The 23,004-nt window shown below is 37.0% G+C and overlaps 1 protein-coding gene across 1 annotated transcript in view; it reads right to left on the bottom strand.

Moving 5' to 3' along the window:
- Positions 1-5,605: 5,605 nt before the first annotated feature.
- SMCHD1 (structural maintenance of chromosomes flexible hinge domain containing 1) overlaps positions 5,606-23,004 on the bottom strand; it is a 147,431-nt gene continuing 130,032 nt past the window's right edge. Inside the window, exons 46-48 of the mRNA XM_019014179.4 lie at positions 13,105-13,263; positions 12,693-12,807; positions 5,606-6,686 (exon numbers count right to left, since the gene is read on the bottom strand). Coding sequence (XP_018869724.1) covers positions 6,662-6,686; positions 12,693-12,807; positions 13,105-13,263 — 299 coding nt within the window. The 3' untranslated portion in view covers positions 5,606-6,661. The remainder of the gene's footprint in view (positions 6,687-12,692; positions 12,808-13,104; positions 13,264-23,004) is intronic.

The raw sequence follows: 23,004 nt of genomic DNA on the forward strand, positions 1-23,004 counted from the left end.
CCTGGGTTCAAGTGATTCTCCTGCCTCAGCCTCCCGAGTAGCTGGGACTACAGGTGCACGCCACCATGCCCGGCTAATTTTTGTATTTTTTAGTAGAGATGGGGTTTCACCATATTGGCCAGGCTGGTCTTGAACTCCTGACCTCATGATCTGCCCACCTCGGCCTCCCAAAGTGCTGGGATTACAGGTGTGAGCCACCATGCCCAGCCAGCCTTTTTGTTTTAGCTTTTTTTTTCCATTTGGAATGGTTGTATTTACCCAATGTCTGTATCCCGATTGTATTTAGGAAATAACTAGCTTGCTTTTGATTTTACAGGCTCATAGGTGGAAGGGACTTGACTTGTCTTAGATGAGACTTTGGACTGTGGACTTTGAGTTAATGCTTAAATGAATTAAGACTTTGGGGGACTGTTGGGAAGGCATAATTGGTTTTGAAATGTGAGGACATGAGACTTGGCAGGAGCCAGGGGTGGAATGATATGGTTTGACTTTGTGACCCCACCCATATCTCATCTTGAATTGTACTCCCATAATTCCCACATGTTGTGGGAAGGACCTGGTGGGAGATAATTGAATCATGGGCATAGTTTCCCCCATACTGTTCTCGTGGTAGTGAATAAGTCTCATGAGATCTGATGGTTTTATCAGGGGTTTTCACTCTTGTGTCTTCCTCATTCTCTCTTTGCCTGCTGCCATTGGTGTAAGATGGGACTTGCTCCTCCTTGTCTTCTGCCATGATTGTGAGGCATCCCCAGCCATGTGGAACTGTAAGTCCAATTAAACCTTTCTTCTGTAAATTGCCCAGTCTTGGGTATGTCTTTATCAGCAGTGTGAAAATGGACTACTACACTAGCTTCATTCCAATAATATATAGAAATGTTTCTTTTATACAGCTTTCTTTACTTTTGCCTCTTTTTGTGGTATGTTATATACACACAAATTAATGCTACAAACCCAGCAATATGTTTTACTTAACCATGTCTTCATATTCATAGCCTATTACAGCTTTGTTCCCACCCACTTGCATGATGTTATTGGCAAAAATATTATGCACAGATTACATTTTATATATTATAAGCCCAACAATATATTTTATACATATTATTTTATACAACTGCATTTCAAATCAACTAAGAAAAAAAGGAGAACAAATATGCATTAATAGTGTCAATTACATAACTACCTTTTCTGGTGCCCTTTGTGTGGATTTAAATGACCATTTCAGGTCATTTTGTTTTCTTTTTTTTTTTTTCCCTGAGACAGAGTCTTGACCTGTCACCCAGGCTAGAGTGCAATGGTGCGATCTCGGCTCACTGCAACCTCTGCCTCCTGGGTTCAAGCGATTCTCCTGCCTCAGCCTCCCAAGTAGCTGGGATTACAGGTGCCCACCACCACGCCCAGCTAATTTTTTGTATCTTTAGTACAGACAGAGTTTCACCATGTTGGTCAGGCTGGTCTTGAACTCCTGACCTTGTGATCCGCCTGCCTCGACCTCCCAAAGTGCTGGGATTACAGGCGTGAGCCACCGTGCCCAGCCTGGTCATTTCGTTTTCAACCTGAAGAATTTCCTTTAGTGTTTCTTCTGACGTGGGCCTGCTTGCAACTTTGGAGTTGCAATGAATTGTTTATCTTGCAATGAATTGTGTTTATCTAGGAAAGTATTTTTCCTTCATTTCGACAATAGCTTTGCTGGGGATGGAATTATTGATAGTTGTTTTTCCTTAGAGCACTTTGAAATGATAACCCACTGCCATATGGTCTCTATTGTTTTTGCTGAGAAGCTGTTAATCTTATTGGGGCTGTCTTTGCAAGAGATGTGTATTATACTTTTATTCCTGCTGCTTTCAAGATTTTTTCCTTGTCTTTGACTTTCAGAATTTGATGTGTCTATCTGTTGGTCTCTTTGTGGTCATCCTGCTTGAAATTTGTTCAGCTTCCTGGATGTATAGATTATTGTCTTCTAATAGTTTTCAGCCATTAGGTATTTGAATATTTTTCCTACCTTCTGTGTCATTAAGTGCACATTGGTGCACTTAATGGTGTTCCACATTTCTCTGAGGCTCTATTTTCTTCATTGCCTTTTCTCTCTGTTCAGTTTTTACATAATCTCTACAATCTGTCTTCAAATTCACCTACTCTCTCTTCTGCCAGTTCAAACCTACTGTTAAGCCCCCTGGTGAATTTTAAAATTTCAGTTATTGCACTTTCTAACTCCAGAATTGCCACATGGTTCTTTAAACATTTTTCTCTTTATTAATATATATATATCAATTATATATACACACACATATAATTTCAACTTTTATTTTAGATATACGGGGTACACATGTGTGAGTTTGTTACATGGGTATATTGCACCCAGGTAGCGAGCACAGTACCCAATAGGTAGTTTTTCAACCCACTCCCACCTCCTCACCCCAGCAGTCCACAGTGTCTATTGTTCCCATGTTTATGTCCATGTGTGCTCAATGTTTAACACCCCCTTATAAGTGAGAACATGTGGTATTTGGTTTTCTGTTCCTGTTAGTTTGCTTAGGAGATATTCTTTATTTGATGAGACACTGTCATAATGTTTACTTCTTTAATCTTTTGTTTAGTTCTGTGAATATATTTATTTATAATGGGTACTTTAATTTTTGGTTAAATCTGACATCTGATCACTCTCACAGGCAGTTTTTGCTGCCTGCTTTATTTCCAGTGTATGAGTCACACTGTTTCTTTGCATGCCTCATACATTTTTGTTGGAAACTGGACATTTTAAATAACATACTGTAGTTACTCTACTAGTTCACCTCCCTCTGGTTTGGTTATTATTATTTGCTTAAGCTTAGTGCCTGGATGGATTATTTTAGCGAAGTCTATCCTTCCCTAATCCCAACAGCGTTGTTTCTCAAGTACTTCCTCAGGGAGGCACAGCTTTTGGTATGCCCCAGAAATTCTAGGTATGCCCCAGAAATCCTGCGTACTCTCGTGCACTTTTTCCTCTTGCCCATATACCCTGTTGTTCAACTCCACTAATTGCTGGCTTACTGTTCTATTGTTTACACTAGTGTAGTCTTTGCAGTCTCACCCCTGAAAGCAGCCTGCCCTGAATCCTTTCTCTCAGGGTGTACTGTCTATCCTGCACTTAACTTTCAAAATATTCTTTCTCCTTTACAATAAATTACTCTATGTTGCACTTCTTTTGCTGTGTGTCTCGAGCTCTCTAGTTTAAACTTCTCATGCTCTTTTTTAAAAGTCAGTTCCTTTGGAAAGAGATTAGGAGCTACCTGTTTTGTTTTCATCCTACCTCCTTTGCAGGCAAAAATCTCTGAGCCAGGGATCTGGAGCTAGAGGTGGGGACAATGGCAAGCTTGAGTTGGCATTCTAGCTCTAGAAGCTGAGTGCAATGGACGGGGGCAGTAGCCTGAGATCCTCTTGGCTTGCTTTTCCTGGGGTAGAACCCTACTTCACGAGCCAGAGAGTTATCAAGGCCCCAGCAATCTCAGCACATGTGTTCAAGGTTTTGTGGCCTGGTGGGGAGAAGACGGCTCTCACCTCCTAGCCACACTGACCCAGGACTTAGTGCTAGCAAAAGGCAGTTGAAGGCAGGACAAGAATCACTACAGTCTCGCTCCTTTCGGGAAAAAAATTTCTGGCTGGGAGATGGTGGGATAAGGAACCCAGCGTTTTTGGCTGCATTAGTCTGCTTGCTGAGCTTGGAGGTGGAAGTGAGTAGTCAGTCTTGGTTCAAACTACCACAGATTCTCATCTTCCTTACTGAATTTTTGTAAATGTTCTTGAATAGATGTTTCTTCATTGCCATTTGTCCTCAGGACCATTTCCAGAAGTTTTAAATGGTTGCTTTTAATATTTTTCACCAGTTTCACAGTATGAAAATTAAACATTCAATTTTTTTACTAAAATGTATTATTTGAAAATTCTATACTAAAAATACAATGGAATTAACCCCATCAATTTCATAATGACTATAAAGTAATCAAGTCATAGAGCCAAAGTGTAGACAGTTTAGAAGACTGAACTTTTCTTAGCACTAATATTTAACAATAGGAGCCAATTTCACTTAAAATAATCTGAATGTTATATATGCAACAAATTTTAGTCTCTTTTAAAGAATCTTATACCAAAAACTCTATAAAAATGTTAAGTAAATTGAGCCTATTTTTACCATAGGCCTGGCCAAATGTACACATGAAAACTGATGAACGTAATGTGCAAAAAAGGCTTGGAGAGAGTTTTATTTCACTTACTTCAAAATACAAGTAGGCTATTATTTTCCTTTGGAAGAAGAAACCAGAAAAAAAACTTCCTGATTGTAACATTGTGACAAATTTCAGATTATATAACACATAACACAGGATAAATGGCTGTAGCATTAATTTTTTTCTCCAGTTACATTCCTGTATACTAAAAGACTAGTATTAAATCTTAGAAGAAAATTTCAGTTGTTCTTACGTGTTACATATTAAACACAAAAGCAATTTATTATTATTTGGTACAACATGAACCTCAGTATTTGCTCAAATGTAGAAAAGGATTCCTTAATATGCTGAGAAATATCCTTAGATAAATCCAACTGTGAAAATATAGAAAAACTCTTTACTGTAATTACTGGGAACCACAAAGTTAATTTTTACAGGGTAGAAAAACTCCACAAAAATGGATATTCATACTTAAAACCTTATTTTACTGATAGAACATTCTTTCCAGTATTATAAAATGAACAAAAATGTACAGATATGGGCTTGGTGCTAGATAATATTCATAGAATTCGCCATTTTAAGCAATAAAAATTGGCATGTTGGTGCATGCCTGTAATCCCTGCTACTTGGGAGGCCAAGGCAGGAAGACTGCTTGAACCCAGGAGTTCAAGACTAGCCTGGGCAATGTAGTGAGGCCACTGTCGCTCAAGGGAAAAAAAAAGACATGTTTTTAAACACACTTCTAATAAAAAGAATTTTTAAAACCAACTTTTTTGCTTCTAGATAGTCTCAATGCCTTGGATTTAAAACATGACTCCTTCTTGATACAATGAATTATAAAAGCAAACTAGTTCCACATATTAATTATACTTTCAAGTCTAGTTCCTAAAAAGTCATTTCTCTTTAACCTTTCTTACCTATCAATCATTTTCATATAATCTAATGTCTAAAGACTCCAAATATTGGTACGGGGTGAGTATCCCTAATCTAAAAATCAGAAACAAGAAATGTTCCAAAATTCAAAACATTTGAGCGCAGATATGACACATAAGGGAAATGCTCATTGAAGCATTTCCAATTTCTAATGAAAGATTTTTGGATTAGGGATGCTAAATTGGTAAATATAATGCAAATATTCCAAAATATAATAATTTTAAAACCCCACAAAAAACCAAAATCCAAAACACTTCAGGTCCCAGCCATTTTGAATAAGGGATACTCAACCTGTAGTACTATGGGGGCCAATTTTCCCCACAGCTAATTCTATAATTACCATTTTGTTTCTTCTGTAACAACAAACAGTTTAAATAATTTCCAATTATAAAGATAGATAGGTTAACATCATCATCATTTTTTAATAAGATAACTTTTACGAAGCTTCCAATTTTAAAAAAGAAAAACACTTATCTATTCAGTAGGGAAGAAACAATCTTATTTATTAATGGCCTGCATATTTAGAAAGGGTTTAAAAACACATACATTTCCTGGGACACAAACTTACCAAATGTATGTCCTTACAAAATAACTTCACAGATCAATAGTCTTGAACTTACACAAAGACATATATATGACATACATTAGGTTAATATACATTTCAAATGTTTTTGCAGCAACTTTCTACCAGAAAGTACATTAATGTGAGAATGTATGTTCTCTTTAACCCCTTAAAAATAGTAATAAAAAATTACAAAATAATGTAAATGTAAAATTAAGGCTGAGACTACATATTCTAGTATTAATAAAGTCAAACAAACAATAGTTATAAAACTTGGTGCTGCTGAATATTTTATATATATATATTTATATATATATATATATATATATATATATACAGGAGAAGTCTTTTGAAATTTGAAATGCTACCACTGTCACAAGTTCACTCATCGATTTAATGTTGTTCTGGGTATCTTAACATTTCAATTCCCAAATACCTGTGCTTTTAAAATTTTTATCCTGAATTCTGCATTGAGTTTCCTCACATATTTACAATTAAACATCTAGCCTCTAGAACCTCCCTTACACAAAAGACAAAACATCTTTGTTAAATAAATTCACGCAAAAGTAATAAAAAGGTTTTCAAGAAATAGTTCTGACATGTTCATTATATTTATACTGAAAAATAGTACATATACTTTTCTTCAGGATTAATAAATGCCATGTGCCAGTTTTACAGTCACTGCCACATTAGCACATTTTCCTCTTACACATTTGCAAGGTAGTGACAACCAAAGGGCATAATGTCTGGAATAATTCCAGTAAATCCATAATGTCCAGTAAGATTCATAAAATTGAATGGTTGTTTCCAGTCCCATCTGAATCGAAATGGAAATTCATGCCCAGGTACTTGTATTGTCCCCAGAAATACTCAGTCTGGTAAGTCACCCTCTTGGTCTTCTGAAACAGATGCAGAAAGCAGGGCATTCTTATTGAGACCAATGGCCTCTTCTCTCTGTCACCTCTCATACATCTGTTTTGGTTATAATCCTGGTCAAAAGGGAAAGAAAAAAAAGTTTTATGTACCAAAGGTTTCCTTTCCCTGAATTCCCTCATCACACCTGAATGCTTAAATATCCAATGAAACCATATTCTTTTAAATATAATTCTTGGTGTAAACAGATTTAATTAAATCCTTATATACAATGATTTCCTTCACATGTATGCAAAACAAGCCCCCAAATAAAAGTAGTTAACACACACACAGTATATAACATATATAAGTAATTTGTATCACAGTGCTTTGAAATGGTATTATCTCAGACCTAAATTCTGCAGATTTTTCCTTTCACCCCCTTTTCCTTAAATGAACTTATTATTTTAAGAACAGGAATTATAATGCTTATTACAGAAAAGTAACAAAGACAAGCAAAATAAAACATATTTAATATTCATAATCTCATTCATGTAGAGATGAACACAGTGAGCACCTTGACATATATAGCTACAGATTTTAAAAATTCAGGTATATGTAAATATTTTCTAATAGTTCCCTGAACTATCTCCAAATAGAAGATACATATTTTTAACAGAACTAATTTTTAATCTTTATAAGTGGAAAATTATTTAGAAAACTGAAGCCTCTATTCAAGAAAACAATGGAATCTACTGCATAGTATCATATATTGCTAAGCATATCTAATGAATTCTAAGATATTTTTTCACACTTAACATCTCTGAAATCCAGACATACTTTATAAGGTCATGAGTTAATTTGCAATATTTTTCTTTAATGTTTCATAAAATGACATTTTTATAGTTAATGAAATCTTAAAGTTGATGAAACATAGTATGTGATCTATAAGCACTAACAAATATATATTCAGTACACATATGTAAATAAAAACATAAACATAAATATACAGAAACACATATAATGTACCTATTTCCTTTCCTACTATTAAATTTGTTCCTGATTGTATGGATGAAATATACCAATATTCAATACTGTTAGGATTTTTATTTCAAATGCTCTGACCTCTTAAGAGTGTGAGATTTATTAAAGATTTATAGAGAATAGGAAAAGACTGAGGATGAGAAAATCCCTCATAGTGATTTTAACAAATTTCATGAATATAATCAAGATGCAAAGAGGAGAAAGTCGCAGTCCAGAATACACCAAATTTTCAACCTAAACTTCTAATACTGCCATCACAAAGCTAAACAAATGATAGCTTTGTGTGTGTGTGTCTCCCCATGTGCTAAAGGCTGCACTGAAAATATGGTTCTTTGGCTCTCTAAAATCACTGACACTCTTTCTCCCTCTCCTTGATATGATACAGTATTACTATGAAGTATCTTAGTGAGTATTTTGTCAGTCACTGTTGCTGGGCATTCAGTGAATTTTATTCATCCCTAGGAAATTCTCTTCCACATGATAGCATTTCCTTCTCCATTTTCTTCTTTCTAGATTCCTAATAGTCTGAATTGGTTCTCTATGTCTTCTATCTCTTTTTGTATTTGGGAAGTTTTCTTTTTGGACTTTAGTCCTCCTATTGAACATTTTTATTTCAGCAACAATATTTGTAATCTGTTTATTCCTTCTTGTCCTGGCTCCTTTCTGCTACATAGTAATTATAATTTTATAAAAGAGGTCTAGTCTCTACTAAATTGTCCTCCATGTTGATTTTGGAACTTAATCTTGAATTTTGTCTCTCACGTTGCTGGCTACCCTCATATGTGTGATGATTGTTAGTTGTACAATTACATTTAAGAAAGAGGATTACGTTGCTAGCTGGAATTTCTTCTACTATTATAAAAATAGAACTGTTTTACCATCAAGTCTCTTCTCCGAGTGGGACTTGATGGTAACTATAACTGGGATAGGGCAAAGCAACGTCATGGGTCCACAGGTTTTGCTTTAAACATGTGGATGTTGGGCCGAGCATGGTGACTCAGGCCTGTAATCTCAGTACTTTGGGAGGCCGCGGCAGGAGAGTAGCTTAAGCCCAGGAGCTTGAGACCAGCCTGGTCAACACAGCAAGACCCCATCTCTACAAAATAAATAAATAAGTAAAAATTGTTGAATTAAAATCAAAATAGATAAATGTGCAGGTGCAGAGCCAATTATCAGCCTTTTAGTTCCCAGAGGCCAGCATTAGGTCCTAGTTTGCCAGCAACTACCAAAAGCCAATATACCAACATTTAATTCATTTCCATTGTTATCTAACTTTGTAGTGGCATCTTTTCATGCCTGTTGACAAGGAAACAAAGCTTTCAAAGTTTGGGTTGAAAATCTGGTACATTCTAGGCTGTGGCTTCCTTTCCTTTTCCATTCTGTTCCATCCTTTTTATTTGCCACTCTCCCTGTTTGGGGGGTCTCCCAAACAGGGAGAGTTGCTGGACTTCTCACTCTTTTGTTCTAACTGACTCTGAGTCCAAAGTGTTTCTGGGGCTAAATCAGGCAGACTGTCTCCTATTATTTGCAGACTATTTCCCAATCCCTTCACCTCTAGTATATTCTAGCCTTGTTGCTATCCTGTTATCTCCAGAAAACCTCAATCAAATGTGAACGCAAAATGAAGACATTTTTTGGACATGGAAGGGCTCCAAGTTATCTTTCTACACATTTTTTTCTAAGGAATTTATAAGAGAGAGAAAGACATGGAATCCAATAATAATGGATATAATCCAAGAGAGTAACTAAGGAAGACCCAGGATGGCAGATTTACAGGAGGCCTGCACAGTTACTAGTCACTGGTACAGGAGGAAGAAGATGTGATTAAGATACATAGGGAAAGAAAAAAAAAGGTGGCAATTAAAAACTCCAGAAAAATTAACAACAAGAAAGAGTCTTAGTAACAATTGGAATAACACTTCACGTGATTTTAAGAATAACAGAGTAAGGAAGATTTATTTGAGCCTGATGTTTGCAGCACTAACTGGTGGCCTAAGTAAGAGTCATGACATTAGACCCGTATAGAGAAGGAAGTGTAATTCTAGCACACAAGTTTGCCTAGTACAATATTTGCCTGAACAATATTTACATAGTCATAATAATGTAACTTTTAAAAGTGGAGGAAACAATAGAGTAACTAAAAATTAACAGTTAAAACAAGGGTTGCCTCTGAAGGATGGAATAGGGGTAAGGATGCATAGGATACAAGATTTTATGATCATCAGCTCTTTCTATACCTGTGCTGTCCAAAACGGTAGCCACCAGCCATGTGTGTGGCTCCAGAGTACTTGCAATGTAGCTAGTCCTAATTGAGATTTGCTGTCTTCTGAATTGTGAAGACTTTGTATTTTAAAAAAAAAGAATGTAAAATAGCTCAATCATTTTTAACGTTGTTTACATGTAGAAATATTTTGGATATTGGGTTCAATAATATCTATTATTAAAATTAATCTCACTGTTCCTTTTTTCCTTTTTAATATGGCTTCTAGAGAATTTAAAATTATATATGTGACTCACGTATAGTACAACACTGTAAATCTATACCATTTGATATATATACACATATGACCGATGATCATTATACTACTAACAATATTATAAACTAAAACATAAACTCCCTCTGAATTGCTACAAAATCTTAATTAACAAGATCCAAATCAATGTCCACAGTAGCGCTGTAGTAACTGGAAGGTCTAGGGCAAATTTAGTGCTGAGACTGTGGCACAAAAACATGTACCTTACATCTTAGCCTAGAACTGCACCTTGAGGAATTTCCTTAGTGGGAAGTGGGTTCTGGTCTCTTAAAAAAATAATCCCACTGTTCATAAAATACTTCTTTAAAAAATTATGGCAAACCTATATAAAAGCAGAGGGAATAATACAGTGAATTTCCTATTTCAAGCTTTAGTAATGAAAACATTTGGCCAAGTCTTATTTTGATATCCTCTGCCACTTTATTTTCCTGGAGTATTTTAGAGTATATCCCAGACACCATATTATTTAACCAATATAAGAACTTTCTACAAAGAATAACTTTTACAAAGAAGAACTTTCTGTAACTATTTGGTAACCTGGAAGATAGTTCATACACATGTCTTTTCTATATAAATATATAAATTTTCACAGTCACAAGCAGGTGCCCTACCAACCAGCAATGATGACCAATAAGGGATTTTTGTGTCATTTTGAACTCATAATTTCTAAAAGTTACATGTCTAAATCCACTGCAAAGAGTCTTTCTTTCTGATGCTAAACTGCCCCAACACACTTTGAATGATCAGCTTAATAGTCTGTATACACCTCATGCCCATGAACACATCATTCACCTGCCTACATGTGTGATACTCAAGAGATATCAATGAACTTAAAATAGATTTTTTTTGCAACATAATGAGGGAGGAGTTTCATAATCTGACCTCTGCCTCTATGTCCGACAACAGTTTGGCCCTCTCCCTCTTGCATACCATACCATGCCTTAGCCACTAACATCTTTTCAGTTCCTCAAACATGCCACACCTGTTATTTTCTTAGAGCATCATGCCTCCTTCCCAACCTCTGACTGAAACCAATCCCTATATGGCTGGTTCCTTCCCATCCTTCAGTTCTCTGTTTCAATGCATCTCTCCAGACAACTGATATTGTTTCCCTATTATTTTCTATTACTTCATCATTTTTTCATTCCCTATTTTCTTTCTTTTTTTTTGAGACGGAGTTATGCTCTTGTTGCCCAGACTGGAGTGCAATGGTGCGATCTCAGCTCACTGCAACCTCCGCTTCTTGGGTTCAAGCAATTCTCCTGCCTCAGCCTCCCGAGTAGCTGGGATTACAGGCGTGCGCCACCATGACTGGCTTATTTTTAGTAGAGACAGGGTTTTGCCATGTTGGCCAGGCTGGTCTCCAACTCCTGATCTCAGGTGATCCACCTGCCTCGGCCTCCCAAACTGCTGGGATTATAGGCATAAGCCACTGTAATTCCTTATAAATAGAAAAAAGTTTACTTTTTAAATTGTCCCTCTACTGCATAGAATTACAGAATTCCAATGGAGGCAAGAACCATGTCAGTTTTATTCACCCAGCAACATACAACACAGAGTGAGATTTCAAATCTTTACTGAATAAATGTAATTCACACAGATGAATATGGCAAAGAATACCAATTCCAAACACCAGAGTTTCAAGGGAATTCCTCTACGGTTGATATGAGAAAACATATTCAGGTAGAGTCTACAATTAAACCTTTTGAAATAATAAAAGAGAAACACCAGTACCATGATATCCTTCTGTGGGATGACTTTACTAACATTTAATCTAAAAGGGACAGTTTTCTTACTATGAAGTTAGGGTGGAAATAGCTGTGTTGGTTTTTTGGTGATCTAAATGGCCAAAATGGTTTGGTGATCTGATTCTCCAAACCAAAAATTATAAGCAATTTTAAAATAAGTGATTTACAAATGGTTTTGCATATTCTATACTTATTAAGTTATTGATCCTCTGAAAGAGAATGCAATGAGCCAAAAAATAGACAAGCAATTTGACTCTTAACAATCACTTTTAACATAAAATATAAACATTTCTAAATAATTAGCACAAGTTATTTAGAAGATTGAGTATCCTAAGAAAATATAATGCTTAAGTTTTATCTTCATTATTACTTTATTTTTTTTAATTTAAAATATTAATTCTGGCTCAAAGGAAGAATTAGACATGAACTCATACTGTTTTTAAAGTATGATGACCAAGTCAGATGCAGTGGCTCACGCCTGTAATCCCAGCACTTTGGGAGGCCAAGACAGGCAGACTGCTTGAGGTCAGGAGTTTGAGATTAGCCTGGCCAACACAGTGAAACCCCATCTCTACAAAAAAATACAAAAAATTAGCCGAGCATGGTGGTGCATGCCTGTAATGCCAGCTACTCGGGAGGCTGAGGCACAAGAATCCCTTGGGCCTAGAAGGCAGAGGTTGCAGTGAGCCAAGATTGTGCCACTGCACTCTAGCCTGGGCAACAGAGCAAGACTTCATCTCAAAAAAACAAAGCTATCATGAGACCCAAGAACTTTGGTAAACTAACCAAGCATAATTCTCAGGTCAAACAAACTCACCTATTTTGTCTTGTAGCTTCTCGTCTCATTCTTTTAGGAGGAACTGGACAATCTGTCGTCTCAACCTTTGGTGAATGACGCAATGAGTCATTACACTTACGTATGGGAGTCATACCTGTGAAGATGGAAAATGTAGAAAGTTAAATTTACAATAAAAACAATGGAATTATATGAGAGAAATGCAAACATGAATATGTCATAATTTATAGAAAAAGAATTAAGAAAGTATACTGAGAATGCCTATTCTGGTGAAAGAATAGTTTATAACCATTTATCAGATAGGACTTGGAGGTTAAGAGTTTTTGTTAAGTTCTGAATCATTTGCATTCTTTTTTCTTACGGTTGGATTCTCTCTCATAAATATTTATCTCCATATAAAGAAAGTAGAAGTTAACAAAAAGCAAAGACTTACCTAGTTTTTCCTCTATTAGTTTGAGATTTTTCTCATGTTCATCAAGTTCTTGCTTTTTCTTCTTCATATCCGGAGTGCGAAGGTACTCTAATTGACTGTTAAGATCCTTATTCACACTGTCTAGTTTGCACACAGCAGAACGATACTGCTGAAGAAGATCTGTAAAGAAACCAAATGCATTTGATTAAATTACTGCTATTAAACCAAACTCACGTTTTAGGGGAAAAAATGAGCAACACTGGAATTTGTGTTATGGTAACATAGGGGATCTACTTTTAAAGCCATAAAACATTCAATATAAACAAATGAAATAAAAAAGCATAGTTAAGATCCCAGCACAAAATTGTTAAATTTAATTTTCTTTGTTTGACTTGTTTACTTCTGTGTCAGGGAAGAGTTCTCTATATAAAAGTGCTCTGTTTTTTATTGGATCACTCTCTCAAGCCAATGTTTATATCTTGTCTGATATTCAGTATTCAATATAATTCCATGTGGACAAATTTTGCAGGGAGAAGGCAAATACATTAAATATTGTATTGTTAGAAATCACTATTTCCCAAATGAAACTGATGAGTAACAGGGGGTTTCTAATAAAAAGATGTGTAAGTGTAACTGACAGTGAGCATGCTGTGGTTCAAACTTGGCAGCAATGCAACTCATTAATTGTTCTTATTTTTTGTACTGTAAAAAAAGAAAATCATTGCTTCCAAAAAGCATGGCTATTATTTTTAAACACAGAATTTTTAGGCCAGGCATGGTAGTTCACGCCTGTAATCCCAGCACTTTGCGAGGCCAAGGCGGGTGGATCACGAGGTCAGGAGATAAAGACCATCCTGGCTAACACCGTGAAACCCCGTCTCTAATAAAAATACAAAAACAAAATTAGCCGGGCATGGTGGCGGGCACCTGTAGTCCCAGCTACTTGGGAGGCTGAGGCAGGAGAATGATGACGTGAACCCGGGAGGCGGAGCTTGCAGTGAGCTGAGATTACGCCACTGCACTCCAGCCTGGGTGACAGAGCGAGACTCCGTCTCAAAAAAAAACAAAAAAAAAAAAACAAAAAAAAAAAAACAAAAAAAAACCCAGAATTTTTTAAAAACACACTCAGAAAAATACTTCACTTTCAAAAAACTTAACTTTCCTTAAATTACTTTGTCTAAAAATGTATTACATTATTCAAATTAATGACCTGGGAAAATTTCCACCACAGAATAGTACATAGAAAAGGACCATAAAACAACATTGTTAGAATAATCCAACTTATTTTAAACTATATATACTCCCACATGTATAGACAAAAGGCTGGAAGGTGATACAATAAATTATTAACAATGTTTAATCTGTAGGTTTGGGAATTATGAGTTCTTTTAAAAATTCATGATGCTTGCCTGTATGTTCCAATTTTTTTCCACAATGATCAAGTGTTCTTTTTGCCATAAAAATAAATTTTGAAATTCCAAAAAAGTATTACATTATTCAGGTTTGAGATTATTGCCTGTCTCCATGATTTACTAGACACTAAGTATTAAATAGTGACTATACTCTAGGCTAAGGGTTAGTACACTACCACTCATTGGCCAAGAATGGTTTATTCAGTTTTTTGTTTTTGTTTTTTGAGATACGGTCTCACTCTGTCGCCCAGAATGGAGTGCAGTGACATAATCACTGCTCACTGCAGCCTCAGCTTCCTGGGCTCAGGTGATTCTCCCATCTTAGCCTCGTGAATAGCTCGGATTACAGGCAAATTGGCCAGCACACCTATCTAATTTTTTTAGAGACGGGGTTTCACTATGCTGTTCGACCTTTGGGAGGCCAAGGTGAGCGGACTGCTTGAGCCCAGGCTGGTCTTGAACTCCTGGGCTTAAGCGATCCAACCATCTTGGGCTCCCGAAGTGCTGGGATTACAGGAGTGAGCCCACTGGCCTATCCAGTTTAAAATGGTTACATTTTAAATAGTTATATAAATATCTTCATAACATCATCCTTGATTTTGCCACTTGGCTTGCAAAACCTTAAACATTTAGCATCTGGATAAGACTCTAGTCACACACCAAGATGATCAATATCCATGGAAATGGACATATAAACATTCAAACACTTAAACATATATAAGTAGTTTATAAGTAAAACTGTGGAAGAAATTACTTAAGAGTACAGAGTACATTAGATATAACATAAGATATTCTATACTTTAAGGGTCAAGAGTAGTGTTTTAAAAAGAAATCTACCCAATATTCTAGAAATCTACACTTAGAATGAGTGACCAAATTACACATACACATCTGTGTGTGCTGATGAATATATTCATATTTAAATACAAATTCTATATGTGAAACTGAGTGATGACAAGACTCTTAAGTTCCTTACGCTTTATTGAGAACTTTATTCTGGTCTGATTTCTAATTCCACATTAAAGCAATGTTTTCTTTTTTTTTTTTTTTTTTTTTTTTTTGAAACGGAGTCTCGCCCAGGCTGGAGTGCAGTGGCGCGATCTTGGCTCACTGCAAGCTCCACCTCCCGGGTTCACGCCATTCTCCTGCCTCAGCCTCCCAGGTGGCTGGGACTACAGATGCCCGCCACCACACCCGGCAGATTTTTTTGTATTTTTAGTAGAGACAGGGTTTCACTGTGTTAGCCAGGATGGTCTTGATCTCCTGACCTCGTGATCCACCCGCCTCAGCCTCCCAAAGTGCTGGGATTACAGGCATGAGCCACTGCGCCTGGTCTCAAGCAATGTTTTCTACGTACATAAAATAATACTTATTTTGTATGTAAATGAGTCACAATATTAAGATAGGTTATTTCAACATGTCCAGGAAAATGACTATGTGAAGCTACTAGAAACACCACAAAAGGATTGAAAGTATATCTGAAAGGCTGTTATCAGTAAGTGTGTAAGGACTTCCCAAACATGAGTTAATAGAAGTCTGAAGCAACTTTCTCACCACTGAAGGATTTATGCAGTTAGATGCACAGGTAGACTTTCCTAAATAATATTTAGTGCTCTTCAAACTTTGTGCTCCACATAATTCCAAGAAACTTATTGGCAAAAAAACTGATAAGCACTTATGACTGGGAAAAACTACAAGAAAAAATTACGCCAGAACCTCTGCTTTGACTTGCTTCAAATAACCCACCCAGGAAGAGGAGGATAGAGGCAAGCTGTGACAGGGTGGGTATAAATGAAACAAGACTGGCTATGTTTTAATAAACAAAGCTAGGTGACAGGTCCATGAGAGATCATCACACTGCTCTATTCCCATAACAAAACAAAACACCCTTTCCCTGAAAGCCAGAGTGCTTAACTAATCTTCGTCACTATTCATAAAAATATTAAGAATAGCTTTATTTAAAAAACCATCATAATTGACTGAAATATTGACAGCTTAGTATTATAATAAATCAAGTATGAAAGCAATAAAGTATAAGTAATGTCTAACCTGGTCAGATATATAATATTTTGAAGTATATGAACATAATAAAAATGTTAATACTTTTGATGATGTCATGATTACAAACTATGTATTACAGTAGTCCCTCCTTTTCCTCATGGGACATGTTCCAAGACCCCCAGTGGATGTCTGAAACCCCCAGTGGATACTACTGAACCCTGTGCAGTCATGTGTTGCTTAATGATGGGGATATGCTCTGAGCAATGTTTCATTAGGTTATTTCATCATTGAGTGAACACAACAGAGTGTACTTACACAAACCTACATGGTATGTAGAGCCTACAATGCTCCTAGGGTATATGGTATAGCCCATTGCTCCAAGACTACAAAACTGTACAGCATGTTGACAGTACTAAATACTGTAGGTAACTGTAACACAATGGTAAACATTTGTGTATCTAAACATAGAAAAGGTAATCAACTCCATTATAATCTTATGGGACCACTGTCTTACATACAGTCTGTTTTTGACAGCCTTGTGCAGCACATGACAGTATTGCTGTTTTTTTAAAAGCAAATTTTATTTGTAAAGAAATATTTTTAACTCTATGAACTCTTTTTGTACTTTACTGGTAAAGTTTAAAGGAGCAAATAACGGGAAATATTTGGGAATATAGCAGCTCGCAGTTAGTATAGTTTCAGATTTTACAATTCAATAAATATTTTGGAAATGATTTATTATAAAATTAAACTAAGAGTTCTGACTACTGTTTCCTCTTCAGGGTGTTTCTTTCTGGCCTTGGGTGGTCTTCTCACATGCATGCACTAATTAGTACTAAGCTGGATACTGAAGGGAGACCTACTGCATTTCCAGAGCTCGCTCACTCTCTAAGGCAGCTCTTGCCTTCCCAGTAACCTGTCTGTGAACTATAGTTGTCTTGACCTTCCTGGACTCCCAACCTGTTCTTCTCAACTTTGAGACTACTGAGCTTCTCCTGGGTTCCCCTTCTCTGTTTTACATAGTCTGGAAAATCTCTCTAGGCAGTAAGCTGAAACAACCACAGGGATACTTCGGTTGATTCCTATTTCTCAGGAATCACCATTCTTTACTGCTTGATATCCAAAGTCTTGAAAACTATTCTTTCACATATTTTGCTCAGTGCTTTGTTTTTTTGAGACAGAGCCTCACTCTGCCACCCAGGCTGGAATGCAGTAGCTCAATCACGGCTCACAGCAACCTCAGCCTCCCAAAGAAGTGGGACTAAAGGAGCGAGCCACCAGGCCCAACTAATTATTTTATTTTCTGTAGAGATTAGGTGTCACTGTATTGCCCAGGCTGGTCTCAAGCAATCCGCCCATCTTGGTCTCCTAAAGTGCTGGGATTATAGGCGTGAGCCACTGTGCCTGGCCTCAGTGGTTTTTTTCTTTGGTTTATTTGATGTAAGTTATTCCATCTTGGTGAGAAGCAGAAGTCTCTGTTCTTAGGTATTCATTCATATTTATTTTTCTTTGTATTTAAGGATCAACATGTTTAGCTGCAGAAACACCTTTTAAAACTTATTCTTGTTGTTCTTGTATATGACTTTTTTCCTCTCCCATTATATCTTCTAACTGCTTACTGTAAGATTATATGAATGCTATTATTTTTGTATGCTAATTTTATAACTTTCTCCCTTAATAAATTCTTTTAATTTTCATGTTTGATTACCTTGGGTTTTATAGGTATACTGTTACACAATCTACAAATAGTTACCATTTTATTTCCTTTCCAATTCTTATGACTTTGTTTTTCATTTTTAAAATTGATATATGACAGATGTACACATTTTCAGGGCACATGTGATATTCTGATACTTAGATAAAGATAATTGGGATATCCCTCATCTTAATATTTTTTCTTTATGCTAGGGACATTTGAATTATTTTCTTCTACCTGTACTGTGGTATTTTGTTTTTTGAGATGGAATCTCGCTCTGTTGCCCAGACAGGAGTGCAGTGGTGCAATCTTGGCTTACTGCAACCTCTGCCTCCTGGGTTCAAGCAATTCTCTTGTCTCAGCCTCCCAAGTAATTGGGATTACAGGTGTGTGCCACTACGCCCAGCTAATTTTTTGTATTTTTAGTAGAGATGGGGTTTCACTATTTTGGCCAGGCTGGTCTTGAATTCCTGACCTCAGGTGATCCACCCACCTTGGCCTCCCAGAGTGCTGGGATTACAGGCCTGAGCCACCGTGTCTGGCCTATACTGTGTTTTGTCCTATACATACCAGCCTATGATAAATTTTAATTTATAAGTTAGGCATAGTAGATTAACAACAACAATAAAACAGAATAAAAATATACTGTAATAAAGCTATATGAACGTGGTCTTTCCCTCTCAAAGTATCTTATTGTACTGCACTCACCTATTTTGGACTGTCATTGACTTCGGGTAATTGAATTTGTAGAAAGCAAAACTGCAGGGGAGGGGGGACTTATGCAATTACTTATTGATTATGATAAGATGCTTTTCTTGAGTTATTATTTTATTTATTTATTTTTGAGACAAAGTCTCGCTCTGTTGCCCAGGCTGGAATGCAGTGGCATGATGTCGGCTCACTGCAAGCTCCGCCTCCTGGGTTCAAGCAATTCTCCGGCCTCAGCCTCCTGAATAGCTGGGACTACAGGCACGTGCCACCATGCCCGGCTAATTTTTTTTATTTTTAGTAGAGACGGGGTTTCACCACGTTGGCCAGGCTGGTCTCAATCTCCTGACCTCGTGATCCACCCGCCTCGGCCTCCCAAAGTGTTGGGATTACAGGCGTGAGCCACCACGCCCAGCCTGAGTTATTATTAACATCTCTTTCTCTCTTCTGTCTACATTCTGGCTTCTACAGTGTCCTTAGTTATTTCCTTTGCATTTTAAAAGTATTTCTATTCCCAAGATCTCTACAGAACACTTGAAATAATACAGATGCTCCTCAACTTATGATGAAGTTATGTCCCAATAAACCCATCATAACTTGAAAATATTGTAAAAGTTGAGAGTGCGCTTCCAACTTATGATATTCTCAACTTATTAAGAGTTTATCCAGACACAGCCCCATTATAAGTTGAGAAGCATACTGAATGTGTATTCGTTTCACACTATTGTGAAGTTGAAAAATGTAAGTTGAAACATCCTAAGTCTGTATAGGAAACAAGAAATGGTGGGGAAAAAAAAAAAGCAGAAGGTCTACTCTCTCTTTTTTCTTTTCATTCCACAGGTTTAAAGGTTTGATTTTTAATGTGTGATATTTGTATTTTTATTCACCTTCCACTTAGCCTTGACACAGACATTCTCCAGATTACAAATTCAATTAAAGGATTTAACATTTCTATGTTTTACTTGAAAAACAAGGCTGTAGCCAGGCAGAGTGACTTACACCTGTAATCCCTAGCACTCTGAGAGGCCAAGGCAGACAGATCGCCTAGGCCCAGGAGTTTGAGACCAGCTAAGCAACATGGCAAAACCCCATGTCTACCAAAAATAATAATAATAATAATAATACAAAAAAATTAGCCAGTGTGGTAGCACAAGCCTGTAGTCCCAGCTATTCGAAAGGCTAAGGTGGGAGGATCACCTGATCCCGGGAAGTTAGAAGGCTATGGTGAGCCATGATTGTGCCACTGCACTCCAGCCTGGGCAACAAAGTGAGACCCTGTCTCAAAAAACAAACAAACAAACAAAAAAAGAAAAACAAAGCTGTGATACTCATTTGAATAAAACAATGCCTTGTCTGTAGTTAGGATTGTTTGCTTAGGCATGTTTCCTAGAAGATCAATTATACATTAAAAGAATATTAATTTGGCCAGGGGAGGTGGCTCACATTGTAATCCTAGCACTTTGGGAGGCTGAAGTGGGCAGATCACTTGAGGGCAGGAGTTCGAGACCAGCCCGGCCAACATGGTGAAACCCCATCTCTACAAAAATATAAAAATTAGCTGGGTATGGAGGTGTGCACCTGTAATCCCAGCTACTTGGGAGGCTGAAGCACAAGAATCACTTGAACCTGGGAGGTGGAGGTTGCAATTAGATCAAGCCACCGCACTCCACCTTGGGCAACAGAGCGAGACTCTGTCTCAAAAAGTAAAATAAAATAAAATAAATGAATATTAAAAACAATAAGTAAATTTTTCTGATTATAAAAGTGATACAATGCTCACTGAGGCAAGTCTGGAAAAATATATAGAAAGGGATAATGGAGAAAATTATCTCAATTATATAACCCAGAATTAAAAGTATATTCCTTTCTACTTTTTTCAATGTGCTAACGAATACACACACTGTTCTAAACATGAGAAAGCTATCTAACCTTTTTGAACCTCAACTTCTTCATCTATAAAATGAAGATAACAGCAGTAAATAAGATCACTCATGTGACAACCTTAACAGGGTGTCTGCAACGTAATAATATTTTATAATATGTAAATGTCCAGTAATTTTTTTTTCTTATGCTCTGATTTGCTCTTATCTCATACTAATCATGCAAGACAATGTATAGGCAAATTATTTAGAAAACAAATACTTTGCTTATAACTGTGCTAGCAGTTGACAATTTTTATGGTGATGGCCTTCCTCAAAATTGCTTTTGCTCTGAGAATGATTCCATAATACCCAGGGGAGGGTCTCCAAAACTGTTTGCTTTATTTGATCCTTACTAAGTCTGGCTGACCTGGAAGGCGGTGGGCATTTCTCTCTCCTAGGACTGGTGGGAGTTAAGTTATATTAAAACTTTAGGGTGAAGGTATATGGAGCCCAAGGCTGCTGACTGTCCCAGAGTTATCTTTGACTTTGTCTTGGCTGTTTCCATCTCCTTTAAATCTGTGATTTCTTCCAGTTTCCTTCCAATAGATTCCTGTTTGGCTTAAAGTAGTCATGCATGGCTGCTATTGCTTATAATCAAAAGTACTTTACATATGTTAGTAACCTTAAATGGTCTCCTTTGAGTTCTTATCAATGAATCATTAGTCTGTATGTGGGAGTGTATCTTTGATATATTTGTCAACAAAGCTAAGCAACTATTAAATATGACATCTGTGTATTTTTTAAGTTCCACAGGTAATTCTTTCTGGTTTTGGGAACTACTGCCATAAAATGCTTAGGTATAGAGTCTAGGCCTTTTACATTAATTCACTGACCTTGATTAAAATGTTTTCTCTGATTTCTTATCGGTTTCTTTAGATATTCACTCATTGTAGAGACTGTATGTGTCCACTGATGTCATAAACAGAAGTATGACTCCTCTTCCCACCACCTTTCTCAACTACTAATTAAAAAACTTCTGAGGCTGAACTGATAGCCCCAAATGGAAATTACCTGCTATGGTTGGTTTGTCCCCACCAAAGCTCATGTTAAAATTTGATCCCTGGTATGGTGGTGTTGGGAGGTGAGGCCTAATGTTGGGGTCATGAGGGCAGATCCCTCAGGAATAGATTAATGCCATCCCTTGGGAGTGAGTGAATTCTTGCTCTGTTCCTAAAAGCTGGTTGTTTAAAGAGCCTGGCACCTTCCCTCCCCTTCCCTTTTGCTTCCTTTCTTGAGATGTGATCTTTGCACATGCCAGCTCTTCATCTACTGTGACAGGAAGCAGCCTGACGCCCTCACCAGATGCAGATGCCCAATCTTGAACTTTTCAGCCAGAAGAAGTGTATGCCAAATTAAGTATCTTTTTCTTTATAAATCACCCAGCTTCAGGTATTCCTTTATAACAACACAAAACAGACTAAGACACTGCTCAAATTCCTCAACAGTAGAATAAATAAATTGTACATTTCATTCACACAATGAAGTATTATCCTGCAATGAAAATGAACTACATGCATAGTGTTGAACAAAACTAGACATATAAAAAAGTATGCACCGCACAATACCAAGTATATAAAGTACTAAAATGGGTAAAATTAATCTATGCTACTATAAGTCAAGAAAGTTGTTATCCTTTGAGTATGGAGTGGTGGTAGGGAGTGGAGGAGCCAAAAAGAAATCTTCTACAGTACTGGTGTTTCTTCTTTTTTTTATATGGAGTTTTGCTCTTGTCACCCAGACTGGAGTGCAATGGCACAATCTCGGCTCACTGCAACCTCTGCCTCCCAGGCTCAAGTGACGGTCCTGCCTGAGCTTCGTGAGTAGCTGGGACAACAGGCACCCACCACCGCGCCCAGCTAATTTTTGTATTTTTAGTAAAGATGGGGTTTTACCATGTTGGCCGGACTAGTCTTGAACTCCTGACCTCAGGTGATCCGCCTGCCTTGGCCTCCCAAAGTGCTGGGATTACAGGTATGAGCCACCAAGCCCAGCCTAATGTTCTATTTTTTAATACAAGTGCAGTGTTCATGTTGTGAAGATCCATCAAGCTGAATGTTCACGAAATATGCACATTTTTCTATGTGTATTTTACTTTAATAAAAGCAAACAAAGTGGCCAGACACGGTGCATCATGCCTGTAATTCCAGCACTTTGGGAGGCCAAGGAAGGTGGATCACTTAAG

This window comes from Gorilla gorilla, chromosome 17, assembly GCF_029281585.2.
Source record: "Gorilla gorilla gorilla isolate KB3781 chromosome 17, NHGRI_mGorGor1-v2.1_pri, whole genome shotgun sequence".
Lineage (NCBI taxonomy): Eukaryota > Metazoa > Chordata > Mammalia > Primates > Hominidae > Gorilla > Gorilla gorilla.